Source organism: Marmota flaviventris, chromosome 17 (assembly GCF_047511675.1).
Source record: "Marmota flaviventris isolate mMarFla1 chromosome 17, mMarFla1.hap1, whole genome shotgun sequence".
NCBI lineage: Eukaryota > Metazoa > Chordata > Mammalia > Rodentia > Sciuridae > Marmota > Marmota flaviventris.
This window is the reverse complement of record NC_092514.1, coordinates 32,366,240-32,392,506: the sequence shown is the minus strand read 5'-3', so window position 1 is coordinate 32,392,506 and position 26,267 is coordinate 32,366,240. Positions and strand designations below refer to the sequence as shown.

General features: G+C 49.3%; 1 protein-coding gene across 1 annotated transcript in view; it reads left to right on the top strand.

Annotated features, from left to right (window-relative positions):
* Window positions 1-26,267, top strand: part of Rph3al (rabphilin 3A like (without C2 domains)) — a 117,983-nt gene that overhangs the window by 51,212 nt on the left and 40,504 nt on the right. Inside the window, 1 exon segment of the mRNA XM_027924456.3 lies at window positions 13,065-13,151. Within this exon segment, the coding sequence (XP_027780257.3) occupies window positions 13,065-13,151 (87 nt within the window).

Below are 26,267 nucleotides of genomic sequence, written 5' to 3'. Positions count from 1 at the left end.
CACATTCCCTGGTTTATTGTAAAGGATATTATTATAAAGCGTACAGAGAGAGATGTGTGGGGCCAGGTGTGGGAGAGGGTGCAGAGCTTCCATGCCCTCTGCCCCATGCACCGCCCTCCAGCAACCTCCATGTGTTCTGCTGCCAGAAGCCCCCAGAGCCCCGACCTCTTGAGATTTTTACGGAGGTTTCGTTACACAGGCATGACTGATGACGTCCTGGGCCATTAGTGATCAGTTTCATCCTTTGTCCCCTTCCCTGAGGTTGGGGGTGGGGATGAAAGTCCCAAGCCTCTAATCATGCCTTGAAATTTCTGGTGTGCAACCCCTATCCTGAAGCTCTCTGGGGGGTCACCCGCCACTTCATTAGCATAAAAGTCACTGTTACCACTCTGGAGAGTCCCAGAGTTTTTTGAGCTATAGGTCAAGAAATAGGAATGAAGACCAAATACATATGTATACGTTGGGGGTTGCTTCTTTTGTTTGTTTATTTAGTGTGGCACTGGGGATTGAACCCCGGGGTGCTCTGCCACTGAGCTACGTCCCCAGCCCTTTTAAATTTTTATTTTGATTTAGGCTGGCCTCAAACTTGCCATCCTCCTGCCTCAGATCCCCAAGTCACTGGGTTTCCAGGCACATATCACCATGCCCAACTATACATATATTTCCCAGTATCACAGGCCCGCGGACTGCTCAGATGTTCTGGAACTATAGAACTTTGGAGCGAGGACTTTCTCTGCCTGCCCCCGCTCCTTGCATGGTCAAGACTGACCACGGGGAGTCCCCCATCCTAGGCGAGGCTTCACGGCAGCCCTCAGGAATATCAGGCTCACTTGAAGCCCTGGGCTCAGGCAGCCGAAGAGACGGGACATTTTCAGAATACAGAATGGAAAACAAAAGACCTGGCCTTGCTATCTGAGAACCAGACTCCCTTCACAGAGCCTGGGCTGATCCAGGGCGCAGGTGCTTCTGGTGAGACAGCGTGTGTGGGAGGCCCAGCCCAGGGCTGCTAGAAAGCAGAGGTTTGTTATGCAACCAGGGCTGGGCTGGGGGAGGCAGGGCCTGCTCTGGGGTTTTGTGCTGCTGGCATGGCCGGTGTCTGTCTGGAAAGCTTTCACCATTTGTCTCCAGGGGATAGCTCTCTCCACCTACTTTCTCCCTGGCTCCCTCAGAACCCATGAGGCCTATTAGCATCTCCTCAACAAGTGTGCAGGTCTGCAGCATAGGTGAGAGGCGAAATTGGGGGTGAATTCCAGCATAACCTGTGCAGCCCCTGACAGATGCCCTAAGCTGTCTCTGCTTCGTGTCCATTCTCGTCAAAAGCATGATCCCTGGAAAATGCTCACACTGAGTCTAACACAAAGCATCCCTTATATAAGCTCTTGCCTGTTTTATTTTTAACTTTTTTTTTTTTTTTTGCGGTGCTAGGGATTGAACCCAGGGCCTTGCACATGCCAAGCAGGCACTCTAGCACTGAGCTACCCACCCAGCCCGAACTCTTGCTTTTATTATTATGTTCCTGGACCTCCATCCTGGCTCTGCCACCTCCTCCTCACATGAACTTGGCTGAGCACCCCAGTCTCTCTGGGTCTTTGATTCCTCATCCGTGACATTCCGATCATCAAGCCTCCCCCCACCAGGGCCGTTGTGAAAGTCAACAAGATTAAATGTGGTAATGATAATGTGTGTTGAGCGCCAGGCATGGAATAAGTGCTTAATGAATGGTGGCTATTATCGTTCTTAGGAGTTATGAGTCTAAGTTACGTGGCAGGGAGCAAGACTGATGTGAAGCCAGTTTCCCCCGCCACCTGGGCCTTCCCCTGCCCTAACTGCTTCCCAGCCTTGAAGCAATTTGACTTGGAAAGGCGAAGGGAGACTTTGGTGGGAGAGCTGCCAACCACTGTGGGATGGTGGTGGTCCTGGGAGATGATGGACAGAGTTCAGTGTGAGTCCCCCAGTGGTCTGGGTGGAGACACACGGGCCCGCAGCCTGGAGGGCATGCTAGACCCAGCTCTGGCTTGGGCGTCATTTCCAGGAGGCCAGGCTCAGTGAAGAGGGTGCAGAAGCAAGGGACAACTTCTTTTAGGGCTAAAAGTAGCAAGGAGGGCCCCAGGACTGTAGCCCCCCCGAAGGATTTGTTGTAGGTTGCCTTAGTGACGGGGCAGGAGGGTTATGTTTGAGAACGCAGATGGAACTGACCTCAGCAGAGTGCTTAGTGTTTATGCACATTGATTTCCAGTCCTCTGTCACCCCTGGGGAGAATCAGTGTCATCACTTGTCCCCACACAGAGTCCCATAAGATCCTTTGATAGAGTTCTGGAGTCCACCCTGTGGTATCCTGACCAAGAATTGTTGGGGGTCTTTTAGTTCTTCTGCTGAGGGGACTTTACAGTTGCATTTACCTCTAAATTTTGAAAACCCAAGCAGGCACCCTTAGAGAGATACAAAGACTTTCCACCTTCTTTTTTAATGCAAACTGAAATTTCAAAATAATATTGTGTTTGAAAAAAGTGAACGTGATATTGACTCCGCTTTTCCAGCTGCCTGTGTCCCGTCCTCTGAACTCAGAGGATCTGGCAGCCCTGAGAGGAGAAGGAACCTGGTTGGAGTCACAGACTGGTGGCCACAGTGGGACCTCAGTGGAAATGAGCCTGTGACAGACTCATCAGCCTCTGGGGCCAACATCGGGCCCTTACCAGAGATGGCCAGCACAAGGAAGCTGTTGTGGGCTGTCTCCTCTGGCCCTCTAGGGACATCTCCCTTGTCCCTTCCATGTGCATGATTCTTTCTGTGCAAGTGTTGCTGTAATTGCCCCCTCCAGCCTTGGTCAGCCCCTCTGCTCTGTCCATTCAGACCAGCGTTTGTATGTCTTTCCTTCAGTGCTCAGTACTCCCATGGGTACTTCTTAACACCTCATGCTGGACACACATCTGGCATCCACTGTGTCCCCCACAAATGCCTGTTGAATGGATGAATTCCTTGGGACCATGTACCACATTTTGTGTGTCCCCCTTCAACTGTATGTTATTAGATTCACTATCGTCTTAAAACTCTCCTCTCAGCTTCTGATGGGACAGCCCCCTCCCCTTTGCCCAGGCTCTTGTTGAAACCATCGCTGCATCCGCTGTGGTTCACATTATCCATCCTGCACACCCCGTCAGCTGGATCCAGATGGCCCACCGGAAACAAAGCAGAAATCCCAAACATAGTCTCCCTGTCTGCCAGGGGATGTGGAGACGAGCCAGGATCAGGAAGGGTTAACAGAGGCAGCGTACTGGGCCACTGTCCTCCCTGCCCACCCTGCACCCCCCCCCCCCGCCCCGCCAGCCCTGTGGTTCATCTTGTCTCAGTCCCCTGATTTCCCTCTCAGACCCGCACACCATGAGACACAGTCACAGAAATGATCCAGAGACACATGGAGTCATGATATCTTATTATGTGCTCTGTGAATGTTAATCATCAAGAGCAGAGGCCGCTGACTTCTTTAACCCTCCCCCTCTACTCAGAGGTGGCGGTGACTGAGTGGCAGGGGAGGGAGGCATGTCTTGAAATCTGCAGAAAATGAAGGTGCTTTCGTTCAACTAGGGAGAGGTGGCCTGGGGCTGGCAGGCGGTGCCCGCATGTCAGCAGCTACTCTGACTGAGGGTGGTCAGTGGTAATGGCACAGCCCTCAGGAAGCCTGGCTGCGGAGGCCTGACCCTCCCTGGCTAATTTACCTGGCCACTAGCAGCAGGGGTGGAAAGGGCTGGAGGGTCCCTGGCAGGACACCCAGGTGAGAAGTATGGAGAGAGAATAACCTTCCTTCCAAAATCTCTCTCCAGTCACTTTCTGTTTCTATCTCAGACCAGACAGCAGGTGGCTGACATTCTTAAGGATGTGTCTCTCTGGGCCCTGTCTGTGACAGTATTTCTGGGTGGTCAGTTTCTGGGTGGACTCTGCATGCATTCAGCCCTGCTGGCTGCCTGGACGGTGTCCTAATGAATGGGAAGAGGGGCCAGGGCCAGGCTGTGCCTGCTCCCACCTGAGGTTCAATGTCACTTGTACTTCTGGAGGGAGGTGTGGTGACCAGGAGCCAGCCCTCAGCATGAGGAGGGTGAAATTGGGGCCAGGCTGCAGGGTGAGGGCTTGGAAAAGCATCCTGCCCAGGCAGCCAGACCTGGTTGGGGCAGTTGAAACCTACATCTGAGGCACAGAGGGAACAGCGTTCACATCCCAGCTCCCCACGGTCAAGTTATTTAACTTCAAGTCTCAGATCCCTTGTTTATAAAACAGACACTGTAATACCCACTTTATAAGGTTGTTGTGAAAATTAAATGAGATTCTATATAAAACAGCCAGCTTGGTGCCTGGCATAGCATAAGCACCTACTAAAGGGTATAAATGTTTATAAATTGTACATCAGTATCTGAACTGTATGTACTTAAAGTTGTTTGGCAGCGGGACCCAGGCCCCCCATACTGAGTCTATGGCAAAAAGGCTATTTCTAATCTGTCCACCAAGCAGGGCCAGCGTGTATCTGCAAGCCTGGCTGATCATGTTTCATGGCTTGAGCATAGCTGAACTTATGGGGGGATAAGTGACCCAGTGACACTGACTGGTAGGGTGGGTTGTGCATGAGGCTAACTGTCTTCCTTTGAGTCACAGTCAACAGCTGAGTCCTGTCTCCTACATATGCTGCATATGCTGCCAGCTTAAGTCTGTCCTGGCCTGCGAAAGTCCAGATCTGATCAATAAATGAAGTTGGGGGTGGGGAGTATGAGAACACCTGCCTAAGGTTTTTGAAGCTCTGGATTCAATCCCCAGCACTAGGGGGGAGGAAAAAGAAGGGAGGAGTAAGGAAGGATTGGGGCAAGTGATTTCTTTAAATAGGAATGCAGTATGTCTATTTAAAATAGATTCTGAGCTGGCCAGCATGCCTATAATCCCAGCCACTGGGGAGGCTGAGGCAGGAGGATCAAGAGTTCAAAGCCAGCCTCAGCAACTCAGTGAGACCCTGTCTCTAAATAAAATACAAAAAAAAGGGCTGGGGATGTGGCTCAGTGGTTAAGGACCCTGGGTTCAATCCCCAGTACAAAAAAAAAAAAAAAATGGAAAAAAATGGATTTTGACTTTGCACAATCTGATTCACATTTTGGCCAGTATCCTTCCAGGTAGTCGTCTGTGTACAGATAGACTTTTCAGTGACCAGGTATGTGCGTGTATTTCTACAGTGGAGCATCATACTATGCAGACTGTTTATAACAAGCTTTTTTTTTTTTAACTTGATTGCGCATATCACTCCATTTCATTATATACACAGCTTTGTCATTATTTTTGTCACTTTTCTGTTTACATCATCATCATTTTTATTGCTGGCATAGCTTTCCACAAAACACAAGAAGATTTTTCATTTTGCCGATTTGATTCTAGCATCAGGAACACAGCATGTGGTGCGGAACACAAACTGGAGCCTTGTTCCTCACGCTGCCTTCCTTGTGCGTGTGTAGAAGGCATTGGGTTGTACCCACTTTCTTCCGCTTTATTGGCGTGTGTGGACAGGTCCTCTGCCGTCATCATTTACAGCATAGTTCCTGATGAGAAACTCTCTAATCTACCAACTTCAATTCATTGTAACCCTTGGGAAAGTCTTTTATTTTATTATTATTATTATTTTTTAATTTGGTACCAGGGTTTGAGCCCAGGAGCATTTTACCATTGAACTACATCCCCAGCCCTTTGTTTTATTTTTATTTTGAGACAGGGTCTCACCAAGTAGCTCAGGCTGGCCTCAAACTTATGATCTTCCTGCCTCAGCCTCCCAAGTCACTGGGATTACAGGTGTGTGCCATCACAACCAGCCAGGAAAGTTATTTTCCAAATTTATGAACCCCTCTTTCTAATATGACACTCATTAAGGACAAAGGGTTGTACCTTGTTCATCCTCAACATTCCTAGAACAGTGCATTACATGCAGAATTGAATAAATGTTGAATTGAAGCACCCAATATTTTTTAATTAACCATCTTAGGCGGTGGCACTGCCTGTAGTCCCAGCTACTGGGGAGCCTGAGGCAAGACAATCACTTGAGACTAGGAGTTTGAGGCCATTCTGAGCAACCATAGCAAGACCCCGTAAAAATTAACTATCTATCTTCGATATTCATTTGTGCAGGGCAGTGTACATTTTCTAGGCCTCTTTGTATAGAATGTTTGAAGGCAGTTTCATCCTTTTTGATTGACAGCCTCATGAACGTCATTTTCTGTGTGGTAAGTGATAATATTGCGAAGCCCTCAGGGCCCATGAAGGTGTATATGGCCACTTGCCCAATTAATAAATGACCCCACATGGCTGTTCCACGAGATGGGGATGCCTGCTCTCAGGACAGTTTCCTTCCCTCCCCTCCATCGGTGCTAAGACCCTCTGTGTCCTTGGTGATGGCCACAATTTGGAAAGCTGTCCATGGAGCTTGGTGGGACCTGTGTGGAGTGGCCAGGGTGCCTGGGGAGGCCTTGCAAGCTGACCTTGATACAGAGTGTCTGGTGCTTTCTGACTGACTCTCAGCTATGGTCTGGGATGGGGACAGCATGTGATGGGGGTTCCAGGAGGACATTGAGGAGGGCACCAATCAGGTCTTGGAACAGGCCTGCACACATAGGCGGCCTATAGGATGCACCCCTGGAGTGATGGGGTAAACATCCCTGCTCCCCACCTTTAGCCAATGACCCTTAGTCATTTCCTCTGTGCTTGACCAGCTGGACTCACACTCTTGTCTCCTGAGAATGGGGCCCGTGAGGCCAGCAGGCCCACCTCCTCCAGACCACCATTGCTGGTCAGCCCCACTTGGTGTGGATATGAGTCACCCTGCCAGGGGATGCTGAAGGAGCATTTTGTGTTTCCAGGTGTCTTGTCTCCCCAGCAGATTGGCCTATTCCAGGAGGGACCACATCTCACCTTCTCAGTTGTAATCCTATAAGTAGTTCCGGCCTCTCTCTGCCTTTGTTCTGCAAATAGCCATGGTGCTAGGCATTAGGAACAGGACAGTGAAGAGAAATAGACACAGCCTGTGCTCCCGGGAAGCAGACAGGTGTAGAAGCCAGGTGTATGGTGGCACAGATCTATAATCCCAGCCGCTTGGGAAACTGAGGCAGAAGGACTGCAAGTTCTAAGTCAACCTCAGCAACTCAGTGAGATCCTGTCTCAAAATAAAAATACGTAAATAAAAAAGACTGGGGAGGTAGCTTAGGGGTAAAGTACCTGTATTAAAAAAAAAAAAAAATTGCTGGTGTTTCTGCTAAGTCTGAAGGATGCATAGGCTACTGAGGAGACAGTGTGGTCAGATGCATTCCAGACAGAGGTTGTGGCACATGTGAAGGTCCTGTGGCAGAGGTAGAGCAAGGACCAGGGACTAAAGGAAGGCCAACCTGTCAGGAGCACAGAGGCTAGAGAGTAGGGGTGGAGGAGGAGACAGGTATGAGTGGAGACTGGCAAGGTACAAGGGTCCAGCCAAACTGGCATCCGCACCGCGCAGAGGGGGGCGGTCTTCAACAGACACATCAGGAAGCCTCTGAAGGCTGCGGAGCTGGCAGGGATGGGAGAAATGACATGATTTGATTTGCATCTTGAAAAGATCAGTCAGGCTGTGTGTCAAGAGCCAGTTGGAAGCAGGCCAAGGTGAGGGTGGGGACGCCTGCCAAGGGGTTTGTGGCACAGGCCAGGCACAGGTGGTGGCAGTGTGGATTGGGGAGGGGTGCCGGTGGTTGGAGAGACACCTGGAGTTCTTGGAGATGGGCCCTTTGGTGGGGTGAAGGAGAGTGAGCACCGGGGACGGTGGCTGGGTTTGGGGCTATATTTATGTCCAATGGCTGCTGCGTCTGACACTGGAAGGGATGCCCTGGCAGAGCTCTGTGGGCCTTGCCTCCTCTGCATGACGCAGTGAGCTAAGCACATTCACCAACTGTCTCCCTGGCCCTCCTAGCTGGGGGCCTGCCTGTCACCACTGATTTACAGATGAGGAAATGAGGCCGAGGTAAGCGCCCAGGTCAGGATTGCCTCCAAAGTGCACCCCTGCTCTGTCCTGTTTCCCATGGGCTGAACCCCAAGGCACCCCCTTCCCCGTGTCCTCGGGGCTGGGACATACACAGGCAGAGGGGTGAATGGAAGGCTCGAGACAGGGTGACCAGAGAGGACGCACCGTCTGCAGGCCTTGGTTTTTGTCCTTCCTGGTTGGAGTCAGGCCCAGCAGCACAGTGTGGTTGTTCAATGCCCAGACGCAGGTCCAGGCTGCAGGATGCAGGAGGTGGCTGAGCCCCAGAAGCCAGTGCTTACGTGCCCAGGGGCAATGCCACTCCAGGGAAACGCATCCCAGGCAGGAGGCAGGTGGCTTTCCCTGGGACCTGAGGCTGTCCTTCACAGGGAGAGGCTGGCCTGCCCTCTCGTGCATACACTTTTTAAAATACCAGCTGCTTCTTTTTTGGTATTGGAACCTGGAAACAGAGCCCATTAGGGCGAAAGGCTCATTATCCTCTTATTGATCTGAGATTTAATAAAGCAGCAATTATGAGTGATTTGAACAGGAGCCTGTTATCTCTCTGTGGTCCAAGCCTCTCAGGAGCATCTTGTTCCTGTACCTGCCACAGACACTATAGGTGCTTGAAGATGACCAAGAGATGGCAGGAACTGGCTGTGGGGTCCCCCAGGGACGTCTGGTAGTTGGAACACAGGGCTGTGCACACACGGGGGTGGGTGTGCCTTGTCATGCCGCCTTACTCACCCCCCATGGGGCTCCCAAAAGCAAGGGATGGAAGGAACATTCTAGAAACCCTTCCCACCACCTTGCCTGCCAAAGGTGGAATTGGAGGGGCTTTCTTCCCACCTGAAAACCACAGTCCTTATTGGAACCTGGGGAGCAAGCAGCACTGCACCCATCCTCTGTTGGGAAAGTAGGGGTTCCCCCAACCAGCAGGGACAAGCCACTGTCCCCCTTCCCCATTTCCTACCCCAGACTGGAGCTGACTGACAGCCTTTGAGCCCTTCTCCTCTGGAGGGTGACTGGTGCATGCTGTCCCTGTCCCCAGGCTGGGTGTCTGTGTTCCTGGGTCTAGGGGGGAGGACAGGACAGTTTTCAGTCCCTCTTTCCTCGTCCTTCCCTGCCCCCAACAGCATAGCTATGTGATCAATCAGAGAGTATTTACCAAGATCATGTGCACCCTGATCCTTCAGAATCCTGCTTGCTCATCACACCCGTGATGCAGCCAAGCACCCTGTCAGCCTGGGCAGGGTGAATTCCAAGCCATTGTGCATAACTAGGGCCACAGTGAGGCCTGGCCCCGCCCTGTTCCTCAGTGTCCCTAACACAAGGCTGTGCTCCTCAGGGTGACCCACAGGTGATAGTCACATGGACTAAGGAATCGGCTTTCAGGGAAGAGGCAGATGGGTGGAATGGAACTGCTGCTTTGTGGAGTCCTGCATGCTAAGGCCGAGGGTCCTGCAGCCCTGCACCACCCAGCAGAACTTCCAGCCAGATATAAGTGTCCTATTTCTGTGCGGTCCTATATGTGGCCACCAGCTAGGTGTGGCAGTTGAGTACCTGAAAAGATCGTAGTGCCACTGAGGATCGTAGTGCCATTTTGTTTCGTTGAAGTGTATTTTTTTTTTTTTAATTCCAGAGTTCAATCCCAATGTCTCCCACAGGGTAGGCAAGTGTTCTACCACTCAGCTACACCCTCAGCCCCTAATTACACTTTAAACATCCACCTGTGGCTGGTGGCTACTGCAATAGATAGCAGAAGGCTAGAGGAGAATCATGCAAGGTTATAGAACAGGGTGTGATGGGGGGTGTCACTAATCACAACAGGGACTGATGTTTATTGCTGGTTGCTTTTCATGCGTGTCTAAGTGAATTCTCAAAGCAATCCTAGAGGATAAACATTATCCCACTTTACAGATCAGAACAACTGAGGCTTAGAGAGGTTTTCTTGAGTAGTTTACCCAGGCCTGCCCCTCCTAAAGCCTGTGTTACAGGCACCATGCTACACTGCCTCAGCTTGAGCTAACATGACATTGTTGACAGAGTTCACGGTATGGGGGTTAGAGCACCAAGGAGGACTGGGGACTCTTAATAACTCCAGGATTGAGAGATAATGCACCCAATTCTAGAGCTTCCAACATGCAAAAGCAGAAAGAAGGGCCCAGTGATGATGGGGGTGGGGGGCTGCTAGGGACTGCATGTTTGTGTCCCCTCAAACCCCTGTGTTGATGCCCTCTCCTCCTAGGGGATGATATTTGGAGGTGAGACCTTTGGGAGGTAATTAGGGTTAGATGAGGTCACAAGGATTCTACCTGAGCAGAGCCAACTCCCTGATTGCCCTGGTGCCTTTGTAAGAAGAGACCAGAGTCTCCTCTCCTCTCCTTCCACCACGTGAGGACACAGTAAAAAGACCACTGTCTATAAACCAAGAGGGGGGCCCTCTCCAGCACCCATCATGTGGACAGCCTGATCTGGGTGAGGAAGAAGTTTCTGTTGTCCCAGTCATCCCATCTAGGGCAGTTTTGTCAGAGCAGACTGCACTTAAGACAGGGCCAGGACTGCACGGTGCCCTCCCCTTGGCTGTATGGCTGGGGGAAGGAGGTGACCACGCTGTGAAGAAGCCCGAGGGATGTTGGTGGAGGAGCTTCTGGGCCTGGACTTCCTGTCTCCTAGAAACCTCTCTCTTCCTCCTGAGCGATAGTTAGCTCAGGAGAGAGCCAGCTCTTTGGCCTAGAACCAGCACTGGGGAGTGTATGAGCTTCTGCTGGCTGCGCCTACATGCCCAGTGAAGTCTTTGTCCCAGGGTCATTCTGTGTCCCTTCTCTGCCCGGTCATTTGAGAGCCATCAGCCACATCCTTAGGTACAAGCCTGAGCAGAACCCTGATTGCCGTGGGCACTGACTTCTGGGAGGGGAGAGCATGATGGTTCCCCTGAGCGCTGAGAAAATATCCTGCTTTGCCATTAACTAGCTGGGAACTGAAGCAGTTGGTGACATTGCTGGCCTCCATTTCTCCATCTGTACAATGGGAACTGTAACTCTCCCTTCATACGTCATGTCCAGGGTCCCCGCGCCTTTCACACACACATATTTGGCAGCCATCGGTGTCTTATTCTCACCTGATTCTCAAGGTCTCATTCGGCAGCCTTGGGAGGAGCCTCACAGAGTTTAGGGTGAGCCGTCAGCAAAACCCCTAAGAATGCAGCAGGAAAGTCTGGCCTCTCTGAGGGCCATTTTGCACACATGCCCTCTGTATAGGGGATCGTGGAAATTAGCAAGGAAAACAAAGCCACTAGGTTTCAGCCCCTGCGTCCCCTCTCCTAAGAGAGGTCCAGGTTGCAGCCTGAGGCCCACCTTGACTGATGGGGGACCCTGCCCTAGAGGCATCAGGATTGAGGATGAGAGGAGGAGGGGTAAAGAGAGGCAGCCCTCAAGGGAAGGTCGGGGATGGCAGCTGGGGGTCCAGGGAGACAGGCTGCTGGTCTGTGGAGAGACTCACCTCCAGCCTGGCAAAGATCCGACACTCAGGGCTGACAGAGGTGGCCATCCCCACCCCTTTCAAGAATCCTGATGGCTCAGAGGGCAAGAAAATAGCAGCAGACAGTGCCCAGGAGACCCTCCCAGATGTGCCGGACCACCACAGACCCTCAGCCTGGGACCTTCCTGAGAGCTGGGGAGGGGCCCTGTGATGACTGGGACCTGAGAAGGGCTTCTCTGCCTCTTCCCATCCCTTCTCTGAGAGGGATGGGCGCTTGGAGCCAATTCTGTTTTATTTGGAAAAAGAAAAGAAAAGAGAAGTGACGTATCTCACACCTGAGCTTGGGATGGTAGCCAGTCCATGCCCCCACCAGTGTGTCACAGCCTGTCTTCCGAGTGCAGACTCTCTCCTCTCCTCTCCTGCAGCGCCCAGGCTCAGCCACCCAATCAGGCTGGTGACACACGCTTTGGGAAGCCAAGTTGGTGACATTTCCCTCTCCGCGGAGAGGTGCACTCCTTGCTCAGTTGGCAGCCTGCAGCAAAGGCCAAGTAACAGATCCAGCCTTCCCTCGCCTGGTGCGGGGGGGGGGGGTGGGGGGGTGGGAGGGACTGGGGAAAGCCCCCTCCTCTGCAGGCACCGGAGGCCCCGAGTCCCCTGAGAAGGAGCCACCGTCACCATCACCATCGCTGAATCATGCCCGGGGTGGGCTGGGAACCAGTCTCAGCCCCAACAAATCCACCTCTGCCTCCCTGTGTGTTTATTCTGGCCTTCTCAGTATTGCTGGTTGCCGTGCCTCTAGGGGAAGCAAAATATGTATTTAGACGTTACGTGCTTAAACAACTCTGGAGAAGGAAAAAACACTGGGATCGGAGTTCTGGCTATTTCTGCATCCTGAGGAAATGATATCATGGCTCCAGAGTCAGTCCCCAACCCAGTCCCAATTCGCCGCAGGATGTTGGGCAAATTCTCAGATTCCTCCATAGCCCGGATGCCTCACCTGTAAAGTGGGCCTTGTGTGCTTGCACAGGGGGGTCTTGGGATCGTTTTGGGGAGAGGGCTTGGCATTAAGTACACGCTCAAGCTTCATTGGGGTCCTCTAACCTGACAGGCAGGTGTGTGAGCTTTTTGCATGGTTATGTACAAACAGGTATCTTCTGTGCTGGATGACATTCTTCCCGCCCACCTGTCCAGGTAGCCAGCAGCACATGCTGTGTGAAGGCCGCACCACATTCTGTTGTGTTTGCCTGGTTCTTCCCCTGGTACTGGGCGTTTGGGTTATTTCCAGTTCTTTGCCGCTGAAAATGATGTAGCTGTGAATATCAGCAGATTTATTTTTTTTAATGAGGTCCTAATAGAATATAATTATGGGGGTAGAATCAAGGCACGGACGGCATACCTCCACTGAGCCTCAGAGCCAAGCGAGGGTGTCCGTGCCTCTTGGATGATCTGTCCTTGTATCCCGAAGCAAAATCCATCATCCCTGGGAAGATGCCGAGGTGACTCTTGTTTCTGGTTGTCCCAGCCCCTCCTCACCCGAGGGGGAACACGCTGAAGTATTAACACCCCTGTGTCCTCTCTCTTGTAGAAAGTCTGCACCAAATGTGGGATCGAGACCTCCCCTGGCCAGAAGCGGCCCCTGTGGCTGTGTAAGATCTGCAGTGAGCAAAGAGAGGTAGGGCCCTTGGGGCAGCAGGGTCTGGGCACACTCACATGTTAGGCTACATGGTGGGTCGCCGGCAGGAGCCTCTCTGGAGGTCAAGGAGGGACCATCCAGGGGTGTCCAGAGGAGAAGGATGCAGAGGGACAACAAGCTTGGCCTACCACCTCCATACAGAGATGGCAGCGGGCCCCGGTTCTGCTCTTGTGGAGTCTACAGTTTCAGTGGCATGTGGCATTTGTGCGGGGGGCGGGGGGGGGGGGGGGGCTGTAATTGTAGTTATCCATGTTGCACATTTACTCAGTTCTTGGCCCTGTGCTAATAAGTTCCTTAGGTTTATTCATTCATTTCCTCCTTGTTCAACCCCATCAGTGGCCACTGTTCTTATCCTTTTTTCCTGGTGGAGAAATAGAGACACAAGTGGCTAAGTGACTTGTGGACACTGAATTGGGGGAGGAGCATGGAGTTGGGAACCAAGCGTAGCCAGGGCCTGCTGCAGTGTGCCACCCCTCCCCCCAAGTCCTTTCTGGGGCTAGGGTTGTGTCATTTCAGTTCTGACCCCATTTCAGGGGAGGAAATTGAGGATGCTGAGGCAGTATCTGGCAGGGAGGTAATGGGGGGGCCCTAGAACTGCATCTCCCAGCCCCAAGCCCAGGGGCTTTCCTCACTGCACCAAGATCAGGATGGAGTAGCAACAGCAGGACTACACAGGTGGCTTCTGGGGAAGGCCATGGGGAGGCAGAACGGGGATGGAAGGAGCCTGGCCAAGGGAGCATGTCCCTGGCTTTCCAGATATGGGTTTGTCTTCTTATTGATCTGACTTGGCACTTGGTATGTGCTTATCATCTGAGGATCCATAAAATATTCTCAGTTCTGGAAAATTCTCGTTCATAGCTTCTTTGACTATTGCTGCTCTGCCATTTCGTCTCTCTCCTGACGATCATATCTTTGGCAGCTTCTCATCATGGCCAGATCCCTCTGTTCTGCTGCCCACTGTGTATCTCCCTGACCCTCAGCCTCCTCTCCCAGGTGCAGAGCCTCCTCACCAGCCCCATTTTTAGTGACTTGGCCCTGGTCCCCCACCTCTCCTGGGACACGTTAGTCCCCATATCTTAGAAGAACCATCTCCCAGCGGCCTCCACCCGCTTCTGGGTCTGGCACTCTGCCAACTGAGCCTTGGCTTCACAAGGTGCATTGAGAGAGAGATCTTGGTGTTGAATGCATGTAATTTTCCTTTTTGTTGTTTTTAAAATATTTCCATCTGTCGTTGCTGCATGTTGGGAAGAGAGAAGGCGATGGGCAGAGCCTTGGGGAGTGAACTAGTACTTGGCCTTGCCTGGTGGTCCCTGTGCCTCATCCCCAGATGGTGATGATAATGCCCAGTTCACGGAGATGCTGCAAGAATTCAGCAAGATCTTTAAAGGGTGCAAAATGTCTGGCACTCCTTAAATATTAGAAACTTCTCTTCTGCCCCAGCCAGAAAGTCCCTGGGTCTCTGGGTCTCCAGTGGGCCCCTTTCAACTTTCTGATAGTCAGTATCCTCCAGGGAAGAAATTCCTTCACACAGGACCTTGAGGGGAGACACTTTTACAGGATGCAATGATGGTCTCAAATGAGCCATGGGAGGTCAGAGGTCAAGGAGTTGTCAAGGAAAAGAAAGTGGAGAAGGAAAGATGAATTTTGCAAACTTAATCAGCTAGCGGAGGCTGCTGCCCTGTCCGGCCACATCACGAGTTACCTCCATACTCCTTAATAGTCCTGACCTACCACATGCAGGGAGGGCCCAGCCCATCCTAATCTCCAGAGCGCTCCAGGGCCCAGAAAAGTCCAAAATAGCTTAGGATGAATTTTCTTATCTTTCCTAAGGCAAAGAATATGAGGTTATGCATTAGGCTATCAGTTTGTCCTTGAATTTTTAGAAGCCAAGAAAACTTCGCAAGATCAAGAATGTTCGCTGTCCTCAGCGTCACCCATTCTGTGGACACACAGTAGGTAGGAATGGGGCGGCGGACGTGCTGATGGTCTGTGTCCCATGGGGACCACATCCCGGTGCTGAGTTTCCTGTGTGCTTTTGGGGTGGGAAGAGGGGCAGGGTGAAAGGTTTCCTAATGCCTTTTCTTTTCCTTAGAAAAATATCTAATCATAACAAAGAGATAGCATCCTAGGGCATTTGAAAATGTCTGATCTGAAGCACCACATAGAGCTGGTTCTGAGACTCTGATAAGAATGTGGTATTCTGTCTCCTGGCGAAAGCCAAATCCTAATGGAAGAACTTGGGTTTTCTGATGGAAACTCTTGTTCCACTCTGCCCAGCACTCTAATCTGCCTTTCCTTTTGGTGCTTCACTTCCATCATCTCTTGCTATAATTGGAAGTAGTTTTTTTCTGGAGTGAGTCAAATGCAGGTCAAATGTTCCTGGGACTGTCGGGCTGGCGTTGCTGCCTGTTTTATGCACCCGAATGATGCAGCAATGTGAGCCTCAGTCCCTCTGCTCTTGAGGAGTTTATAATCCAATGTGTTTATTCGTTCAGGCAGTCAATATATATTTATTGAGCATCTTCTATGTGCCAGGCAAAGTAGCTCTTCTAATGGGAGAGGGAGAAAACATGCAGAGTCAAGTAAATGCTGTAACCTCACGGGGGACAATAAAGTGCTCAGGGGAAAGGGGGTGTTGAGAGCAGTAGTATGAGTGCTGTTTTACATGGGGGTCACAGAGGAGCTCACCGATAAAAGGACATTTGAGCAGAGATCTGAAACACATTCTGTGGATATGGGGAGAGGGAACATTGCAAGTAGAGGGTACAGCAAATGCAAAGGTTTGTGCTTAGTGGCTTTGAGCAGCAACAAGGAGTCCAGCATAACTGGAGTGACATCAAGGTTGGGAGAGGTTGGTCAGAGATGTGGGAGGAGATCAGATCAGAGTGGTCCTTGCAGACCATTGTAAGCACTTTGGCTTTTGTAGTCCGTGAGATGAGGAGCATTTGGAGAGTCTCAGGTAGAGGAGGGATGTGATCTCTCTCTCCACACTCTCTAAGAACACTCTTTCTGCTGTGTTGAGAATAAACTATAGGTTGTCATGTCAGAGCATAGCATCCTATTTTATTTTTCATATTAAATGTTGCTCGGGTATCTAAGATTTTTATCAGTTGCTACTCTTGTTGGAAGCTTTCATTTTACTAAAAGTATACATTTTAGTCTTTTCTGAAATTAATATGGATCACCAAGGAACATTTATAATGTATAGAAAAGCAAAATACACACTAAAAATATCTATCATCTTACTATCCAAAGAAACTGCTGTCAATGTTTTGGCATGTTTACCTTTTTTTCTGTGCTTTTCTTGTTTATATTGTTGAACCTGTGTTTTATTTTTTATTTTTTTTAATTATTATTATTATTTTTTAATATTTACTTTTTTTAGTTTTCAGCGGACACAACATCTTTGTTTGTATGTGGTGCTGAGAATCGAACCCGGGCCGCATGCATGCCAGGCAAGCGTGCTACCGCTTGAGCCACATCCCCAGCCCCTGAACCTGTGTTTTAAAATCCACATTGGATCTTAAGTATTTCCCAGTGTGATCAATAACTCCTGGTAAACATTCTCAATGACAGTCTGTCATATGACTCTTCTAATTTAGGGCATTTGTTTCCATTTCTTTCTCTTATTAGTATCTGTATGTATAACTTTTTGCATGCATTTTATTTAATTGAATTCCTTAATGTATTTATTGTGCAGTCTGGGGATGGCACCCAGGGCCTGGTGCATCTTAGGCAAGTATTCTACACTGAGCGACACCCCCAGCCCTTTGCCTACATTTTAGATTATAGCCTCTGGATGAATTCCTAGGGTTCACTTGCCCCCTTTTCTTATAGACCCTGGAGCTTTGTTATGGTTTTTATTGAACTCATAGGTAGCTGATGTGTAATTTGATGCAATTTTTAAAAATAAGGGCACATAGATGGTGTGTTTCCTGGGTCCTTTGCCGCCATGTGATCATTGTTGCCTTTCTACATAAAGGACAAGTTGATAGTACAATTGTTCAGAATCTTTCCCACTCAATCTCTGTACTTGGCCTACCAACCACGTGAAGAACCATCATCAGGAAGAGGTGGCAACTAGGGGAAGTGGTCTCCAGGGAAGGGGAGCAGGGAAACCTGTGAAGAGACTAGAGAGAAGGGTTTTTTAAATTAGTTAATTAACTAAAAAATATAAAAGAAGGAATAGAAACCTCACTGAACAAACAGAACCTTTGCAAAAAGTACAGGCAAATTTGAAAAAGAGCCAAAAGAGTCATTTTTCTTTTTAAAAATAAAAAATATTATTGGGCTGGGGTTGTAGCTCAGTGGTAGAGCACTTGCCTAGCATGTGCAGGGCACTGGGTTCGATTCTTAGCACCATATATAAATAAGTAAAGTAAAGGTCCATTGGCAATTAAAAAATATCTTTAAAATATTATTAATGAATTATGAAACTCACTTGAACTACATACTTCAATCATTTCTTAGATCATCAAACCTTGTCATTCTCATTACTGGCTACAGGCATTGCCTTATTATTTGCTGCTTCTTTTTTTTTAAAGATGGACACAATATCTTTATTTATTTTATTTATTTTTATGTGATGCTGAGGATCAAACCCAGTGCCTCACATGTGTAAGGCAAACTCTCTACCGCTGAGCTATAACCCCTGTACTCATTTGCTTCTCACCAATTTTTTTTTTTTTTTTTTTAATTCCTGTGTGGTGCTCCCAACTATCTTGCCCGTGATTTCCTTGATCCCAGCTGTCAAGAATACTACCCAGGGCTGGGGCTGGGGCTCAGTGGTGGAGCACTTGCCTAGCATGCACAAGGCCCTGGGTTCCATCCCCAGGTCTGCAAAACAAAAATCAAACAAAAGAGAACACAATGCATTTGTGACCCCACCAAACTCCATTTGCCTAATTAGCTGCTTGGCTTTTAAAAACTATCCATCTACACCCGCGTTCCGTTTCCCAGCTCTAGACATGTCCCTCTGTGCATATTCTCATTCTGGGAACTCTGTGGACTGGCACTCTCTTCAGTCACTTGCCCGATTTTCTTGCTGGCCAGTTCATAAACTCTGTCATGTGTTTAAGATCGAATGAAACAAGAAAGGGAACAAAGTGGCCCTCCAGTGGGCTAGTTAAATAGCACATCAGCCTCACCCGGGAAGGGCCCCGAAACCAGAAGGCAGTTCAAGGATGCAGCATAGAAGGACAAGGAGGGTACCAGGGGTTGAACCCAGGGCACTTAACCACTGAGCCACATCCCCAGTCCTTTATTTTTTATTTAGAAACAGAGTCTCACTGAGTTGCTTAGGGTCTCACTAAGTTGCTGAGGCTGGCTTTGAACTGGCGATTCTCCTGCCTGAACCCCCAGGCTGCTGGGATTCCAGGTACACGCCACCACACCCAACTGCAAAGTGGTTCTAAAGGTGACAATGGAGACAGGCACAGATTGAAGCCACACTTGTGTTTTCATTCCCCTTTAACAACCTGTTGTGTTTTTAAAATTTAATAATTAGAAGTTAAAAGTTTTGGTCTGATATGCCTAGGCCATTTTCATTGATTTTTTTTTTCTGAAACAAATAGACAATATTTGGATATCTGACCCAGGAAAGCTTTTTAATTACATTTTTGCTTATTTGTACTAACTATTCTGACTTCGAGAGCCCTTACTCATTTGAAGTTTGGGTTTCCATTTTCTGTCTTGCATAGTAGTCATTTTCTTAAAGTGGTTTTCTATTTTTTTCATTTTTCCCTCCATTCTGGAAAAATCTTAAAGCTTTTCTCCCATGTCACTTGGAGCATGTTTGTGTGTGTCAATAGCCTAAATGGGATTCTTCAAAACCATCTGTGTACGGTTTAAAGAATCATCATAAAACAGTTGTTCACTAACTACTGCCCCAACCAAGAAATTGATCTTTGCCATGCCTGTGTTTGACATAAATAAGATGGAACCATGTGCCTTGCTTTTCCTTTATCCAACATTATGATTTTTTTTTCTTATTTTACAGTACTGGGGGTTGAACCCAGGAGCACTCTACTACTGAGCCATATCCCCAGCCATATATATATATATATATATATTTTTTTTTTTTTTTTTTTTTTTTGGAGACAAGTTCTCACTAAGTTGCTTAGGGCCTGGCTAAGTGGCCCAGCCTGGCCTCCAACTTGCGATCCTTCCTTAGCTTCCCGAGCTGCTGGGATTACAGGTGCATGCCACCAGGCCTGGCCTCAGTATTGTGAATTTGAAGTGGATGTATTCCTTCCTCTTGTTGCTGTCTCTCTTCCCTGGGAATAAATACAGCCCCCGATGCTTTAGTCCTTCTGTTGATCTTGTCAGTGGCTCTCTATTCCTTTGCTGTTGGGGATAATTCTCCTGTCACCATCCACGTCTCCCAGAACACATGTGTGAGTGTTTCTCCAGCATTTACACCTGAGAGGGCTGCCCTTGGGCTGGGACATGTGCTCACATTCAACTTCATTAGCTAATTCCCAATCGCATTCCAAAGTAGCTGGACCGCTGGGTGCTCCCGCAAGCAGGTGACCAGAGTTCCCTCTCCAGCCACTTCCCTGTTCTCCCTGGTCATTTCTGCACTCTCCTGCCTCTGGCGTGGGTTTGGCTTCTGCTCTTACAGTCCTCCATCATTCCCCTCCTGTGGCCTGTTTTCCTCTCTTGGTGACTTCATAGCCAGTCTTCATCTTTTCAAGGCGCCAATCATCCACTTTTCTCTGAAACCTGGCGTGCACATTCACACGTACTCAATATTCTCAAGGTTTTTCTCTTTTTCTGAGTCTTCTGGTTGGCACCTGCCCTCCAGTTCTCCCTGGCCCCGATTTTCTCTCTGTTCACCCATCTTCAGGTGTGGTGAGCTTAGCCAACCAGGGTCGACCCAGAGGCCATGGGCAGATCTCTCCCAGCACTTCCCCTTTGTTTGGGAAATGATGCTCTGCTTTGTGGAGGATACACCTTTGACTCTCCTGTGGCTGGGCCCTCGAGGGCCTTTGGAACCAGGGAGGATGTAGGACTGTAGCCCCTGGTTTGCGTCTCCTCAGCTCTCCCTCTCTCTGCTCTCCCACACCGAGTCTGAAAAAATCCACCTTCCCAGATGCAGTGCACTGGCTGTGTCTGGGAGTCAAATCTCCTGGGGACAATGGCAGGAGGACAGCCCCTGTGTGGTTCCAGAAACCTGCAGCCCTGCTGGGTCAGGAAGGCTGCCCAGGCAGCTTCTGAGCCCTTCCCTGCCCGCTGGCAGGCAGGCAAGGCCTTGCTGTGCCTCTGCACACTTTTGCCATCCATCACCTGTGGTTGAGGGGCACCCTCTGTGACCTACTGTCACATCCCTCCTGCTCTGACAATTGTGATTTCTTTTTTTAATTTTTGAATTTGTTTTCATTAGTTATAACAGTAGAATGAATGCATTTATGCACTTTGACATAGCATACATAAAGGGGGTATAATTTCTCATTTGTGATTTCTTTTTTCACCTGTTTTCAGGGGTCTGTTAGTTGGGTTGGAAGGGACAGCAGAGGGGGACTTCTAAACACACAGTGTTGCAGACTGGAAATTCATTTAATTTATTGTCTAGCCTTTTGTCTCTATCCATTTTTGAAAAACCAGAGTGACTCAGTGAACATCGTAATGTAATCAGGGGAAAAACTAATTGGAATCTAGATTACCCCGGATTCTAGAAACCATTCCGTCAGCCTCTAACAGATACCTGTGGCGTAAGAAGGCTTCTGAAAACTCAGGTGTTGTCTGAGGTGGGGGATGAGCTAGGAAGGGGTAAAGACCAATTTGTAAGTAATTGAAAGCTGATTAATACAATTAGCGCGTTCTCCTGTGTTCGTCATCTGCTTTGTGTTCAGATTTCAAACACACCCTGATTATAACTCGGCAGAGGCCAGGCTGCAGCCAACACTTACTCGGCCTCCCACAGTGTTTTGCATATAAAGGTGCTCGGGAAATGTTTGTTGGTTGAAAGAGAAATTTGCAAAGAAATGTCCTTGCTCTGATCACTTTAGAACCTCTTCCCAGCGGGTTCTTTTGATTTCCCTGGAGTCTTATAGCAGGAAACCCTGGCTGGGGCCAAAGTGCCCATCAGACAGCGGCTGTGTGTTCCCTCTGCCTGCCCCTCCCTCCTGCTTGTTGATTGACAGGCAGAGGGGATTTATGAAAAAGGAAAGTGACTCCCCGGATAATATTGAAACCATCTCCAACTCACAGAGGGTCAGGAGAACCAGGGACTCTCCCCTCCCCAGCCAGTCCCTGATGGTAACTAGCTGTGCCAGCCGAGCCCAGCATCCTTGGCACCTGCCTGCCGGGAGGGTGGCCTGTGCTTGCTGAAAGCTGCCATCTGCTTCTCCACGCTGGTTCTCTCCTGGTCCCGCTGTTACTTGCAGTTTGGATTTTTGCTGCAAACAGCTTTGCCAGAGGGCCCCCTCCGCAGGCCCGTGAGTGCGCTTGGGAGTGGGTGGCTGGCGCTGGGGTGGGTGGCTGCCTGAGCACCCTGCCATCTGTGCCTGGCTCACTCTGGGCTGCTGTCGCGGCGTCCCCGGGGGACCCGGATGGTCACACTTCCTTAGTGTGTTGGTTGCCTCCCACGCCACTGTGGCTCTGCCAAGGAGACCCACTATCAGTGCTGCCTCCCAGCCTCCCACACAGGTACAGGTGACAGAAGGAGGAGGCTCCTGGCCCCCAGCACCCCCCAGAGCACTCTGCCTAGGGTGGACCCTCTGGCACACCCTCCCCACCCCCGAATACTGAACCACTTCCACCCCACTCCCCAACTTTGTTTGGGGTGCCTACTCAAGTGTCTGCACTGGAGAAACCTGACTCCATCAGCACGCTGCTCTAGCCTTCCGAGTTAATCGTCCATACCCAGGCATGCCAATGCAGCCCTATTATTGATAGCAGACATTAGCTGAGCACCAACTAGAACCCAGCAGCAAACACCTCTTATCCTCACAGGAGCCAGTGACAAGCATAAAAGGAGCTGTTGTTCCCTGTGACAGATGGAGAAACTGAGGCTTCGAGAAGGGAGGCTACTTGCCCAATGACATCAGAGAGTAATTGACGAAGCCACAAGTACCTTCATGCAAATGCTGGGCAATGACTTACTTTCTGTTCTTTCCTCATTCACCCAATATTTGTTGAGTATTTGCAACAGGCCAGGCCCTGTTTTAAGCCCTTGGAAAACAGCAATAAGCAAAACACCCCAATATTCTTGCCTAGAGCTTGTGTCCTGATCAGAGGCCAGAGATGGGGAGTTAAGAACCAGATGATTAAAGTAGGAGCAAACTCATAAGCTCATGGTACAGCCTGTTGGATACTGAATGGAAACAAGGAAAAGGAGCACAGGGGTCAGGGGTTTTGGGCACGGGAGGGAGATGGCCATGCTAAAGTCTACCGGCCACCTTGTCACACCCATCAGGATAGCTATTATAGAAAAGCAGAACATATCAAGTGTCAGGCTATGGGGAGATCAGAACCTGCACACTGCAGGTGAGGATGTGCTCACTCCATGTGAGCATGGAGGTGGTTCCTCAAAAAATTAGATAGAATTACCGTGTCTCCAGGATTTCTACCTCTGGGCATCTAGGCAAAGGAATTGAAAGCAGGGACTCCAACAGATATTGGTACACGCGTGTTCGTAGCAGCGTTATCCACAATAGCCCAAATGTGGAAGCAACCCAAGCGTCTATCATCAGATGAATGGATAAACAAAATGTGCTACACACATAATATTATTGATATTATTTGGCCTCAAAAAGAAATGATATTCGGACATATGCTGCCACCTGGATGAACCTCAAGGACATTGTGCTGGGATTGTGGCTCAGCAGTAGAGCACCCGCCTAGCATGGGTGAGGCCCTGGGTTCAATCCTCAGCAACACATAAAAATAAATAAATAAAATAAAGGCATTATGTCCAACTACAACTAAAAATAATAATAAATAATAAGCCAATCATAAAAGTACCAATTACCATAGGATGCCACTTAGGTGAGATACCTGGAGTAGTCATATTCATAGGGACAGAAAGTGGGACAGCAGGTTCCAGGGGGCTGGGGAGGTAGTATTTAGTGGCGCAGAGTCTCAGTCTGGGAAGATGAAGTTCAGGAGGTGGGTGGTGGTGATGTGCACAGGGTCACTCACTTAGGACTCCTGAAAAAATGGTTAGAATGGCAAATTCTATGTGCTATATATATTTTTTGTAGGGGAGCACAGGGGATTGAACTTGGGGCACTCATCCACTGAGTCACATCCCAGACTTATTTTGTATTTTATTTAGAGACAGAGTGCCACTGAGTTGCTTAGCTCCTCACTTTTGCTGAGGCTGGCTTTGAACTCTCGATCCTCCTGCCTCAGCCTCCTGAGCCGCTGGGATTCCAGGCATGCACCACCATGCCTGGCCTGTGCTGTACATTTCAACCATAGTTGAGAGAAAACAAATAGATTAGCCAGGATGGGCCTTTTTGAGAAGGTTCAGCAAAGACCTGAGGCAGGCTGGCCCAGGGGGACAGTTGGCACAGCGTATTCTAATTGCTCAGGGCTCCCCACCTTCTAGGTGCCAGGCCCTGGACTCCCCAGAGGTGAGTGCTGGGAGTGGTAGCAGAAGGCTCTTTGGGGTTGACATGGTCCTCCATGAAGTCCCTGGGCCCACAGGTCCTAGCGTTTGGCTGTGTCACTCGACTGGAATTACTCCGCCACAGTAGATTCGCTCAGAGGTTGGTGGTGTTGGGAACACTGTAGTCTGTGGGACCAATCTTGACCACAGCAAGCTGAAAGGTGCCTCTCTGTTTCCATGGAGCAGCTGATGTGATACTGACCTGCTGCAGCCACCCACCCGCCCCTCTGTGCCTGTGTGTCAGGCCTGATGTGTCTTGCTATGCTACCCTCCCATGCACGCCCCTGGGGAAGGGGTATAAAGCAAGGGGGAAAGCATCTGAATTTAGGCTTTTTCTTGCACTAATTTGAATAAAAATTTGATCCAACTTTCCTGCCCATTTTTTAGATGCCAAGTGACATTGGCTGGCACAGTTGTGCCCCTCCCCCTAGTCAGCTGTCTCACAGATGGAGACTGGGGAATTGAGGGTGGCTCCATCCTTCAGGAAGTATTTATTAAGCTCCTGGGTGGTGCCGGGCCCTGGAACCGCACACCCATCCCCTCTCCTATGCACATCCTATGAGCTGCCAGAAATTTCATCAGATGAGGAAGATAAACAGGAAGAACTGGCCTCTGCCGAGGTCCTTCTGCAGGGGTGGATGCGAGGCGCGGTGAGATGGGCATTGATGTCCTGTTTTTTTTGAGGCCAAATAATATTATGTGTGTAGCACATTTTGTTTATCCATTCATCTGATGATAGACGCTTGGGCAATGAAAGAATATGCTGTATATTCTCTGGAAGCTCTGGGACCTTCAATGACAAGTCTATGGTGGCACTGCCAGGACATGCAGAGCTGGTTCGTGAACCTGGGCTGTCTGACAGACTCTTTCCTCTAGATCCGCTTCCTCTTCCCTTCCACCAGGCCAGTGACCCCCGCCTTCAGCAATAAGCCCACAGACCTCCTGCTCCAGGGCCGGCCTGCAGGTTGAAGGAAGGACAGAGGAATAAGGTGGCCCTTCAGCTTCTTCTTTCCCCAATGGTTCCCATCTCTGGGGAATTCCAGGTCCCTGCCTCTTCTTGTCCTGACTTTACAAGTTGTGACTTTACAATACTTACTTAATTTCGAAATGCAAGTCACAACTAACACCCAGCCTGGCCCTGACCCTTATCTACTTAAATGCATCTCTGACTCTTGCTTTGGGTCTCAGGACCTGGTTATCCCTCTGACCCTTGAACTTTTGCCCGCACTCCTAACACTGCATCAACTTGAGGTCAGTTGTCATGGTCATGGGCTAGCTCCCAGTACTCCCTGTTTGCCAAAGAAAGCACAAAGCCTCTTCTGTAGGAATCTCGGCTGGTACCTCTTCATGTTGCAACTGGCACCTCATGAGATCCCTCTTAGCTTCATCTCCTGTGCATGAACCTTCAACCCAGCCAGTGGGGCACACTCCCTCTCCAGGAAACATGCCAAGAATACATATTGCAGCATTTCTTGGAATAGCAAAAAAAAATCTGGAAACAACTCGAATGTCCTTTTAAAGTAGAATGGATAGATCAGTTTGGGCAATGAAAGAATATGCTGTATATTCTGCAGAGAAGTCAGTTAAGCTTACCAAAGTTTGAATCAAAAAGATAATAAGCAAAAAATAGCAAGTTAACAAAGAAAGCACAATGACTCAAAAACATGACGTTCAAAAACAGGTAATGAAGAATACTTACTTAATTTAGAAATGCATTCCCTGGAGTGAGTTTGTTTTGCTTTGGTTTGGTTCGGTACTGGAGAGTGACCCCCAGGGGCACATTACCACGGAGCCACATCCCCAGTCCTTTTTATGTTTTTATTTTGAGACAGGGTTTCACTAAGTTGATTAGGGCCTTGCTAAGTTGCTGAAGCTGGCCTCAAACTTGCAATCCTCCTGCCTCAGCCTCCCAAGTGGCTAAGATTACAGGTCTGCACCACTGAGCCTGTCTGAAGTTTTTTGTTTTGTTTTGTTTAATAGGAAAAAAAAAAACAACAAGAGATTGCTTAACACAAAATTTCAGATCCTGCTTACCTTTGGAAGGGAGAGTGGGCTTGTGGGGTCTTCTCCGTCTTCTAATGTTTGGTTTCTTGATGAGTTTACAGGTGTAAACTTGAATATGATTCTTTGAAATGTGCTATGTATGAAACACACTTTCATATGTATGCTAGATTTCACAGGCATGCACCCCCAAAATACAGGAGATCCCTAAAATCAGACAGTAATAAGGTCGAATCAGTGATACGGAGGAAATCCCGTAAGGTCTTCCAGATTGTGGGGGGCTGGGTGGAGTCAAAGATCTGAACTAGATTCGGGAAGGCTGAACATGCAGAGCAGAGAAGGCCTCATGCAACCTCAGAATTAGAGGTTTTCCTGAAGAGGGAACAGGACTTGATTGAAAATGAAGCAATAATCAAATACATGAGTGAGGAAAGTGTCCTTGAGTGGAAGCCCCCCACGCACCCCTGCCCAGGAGGGGT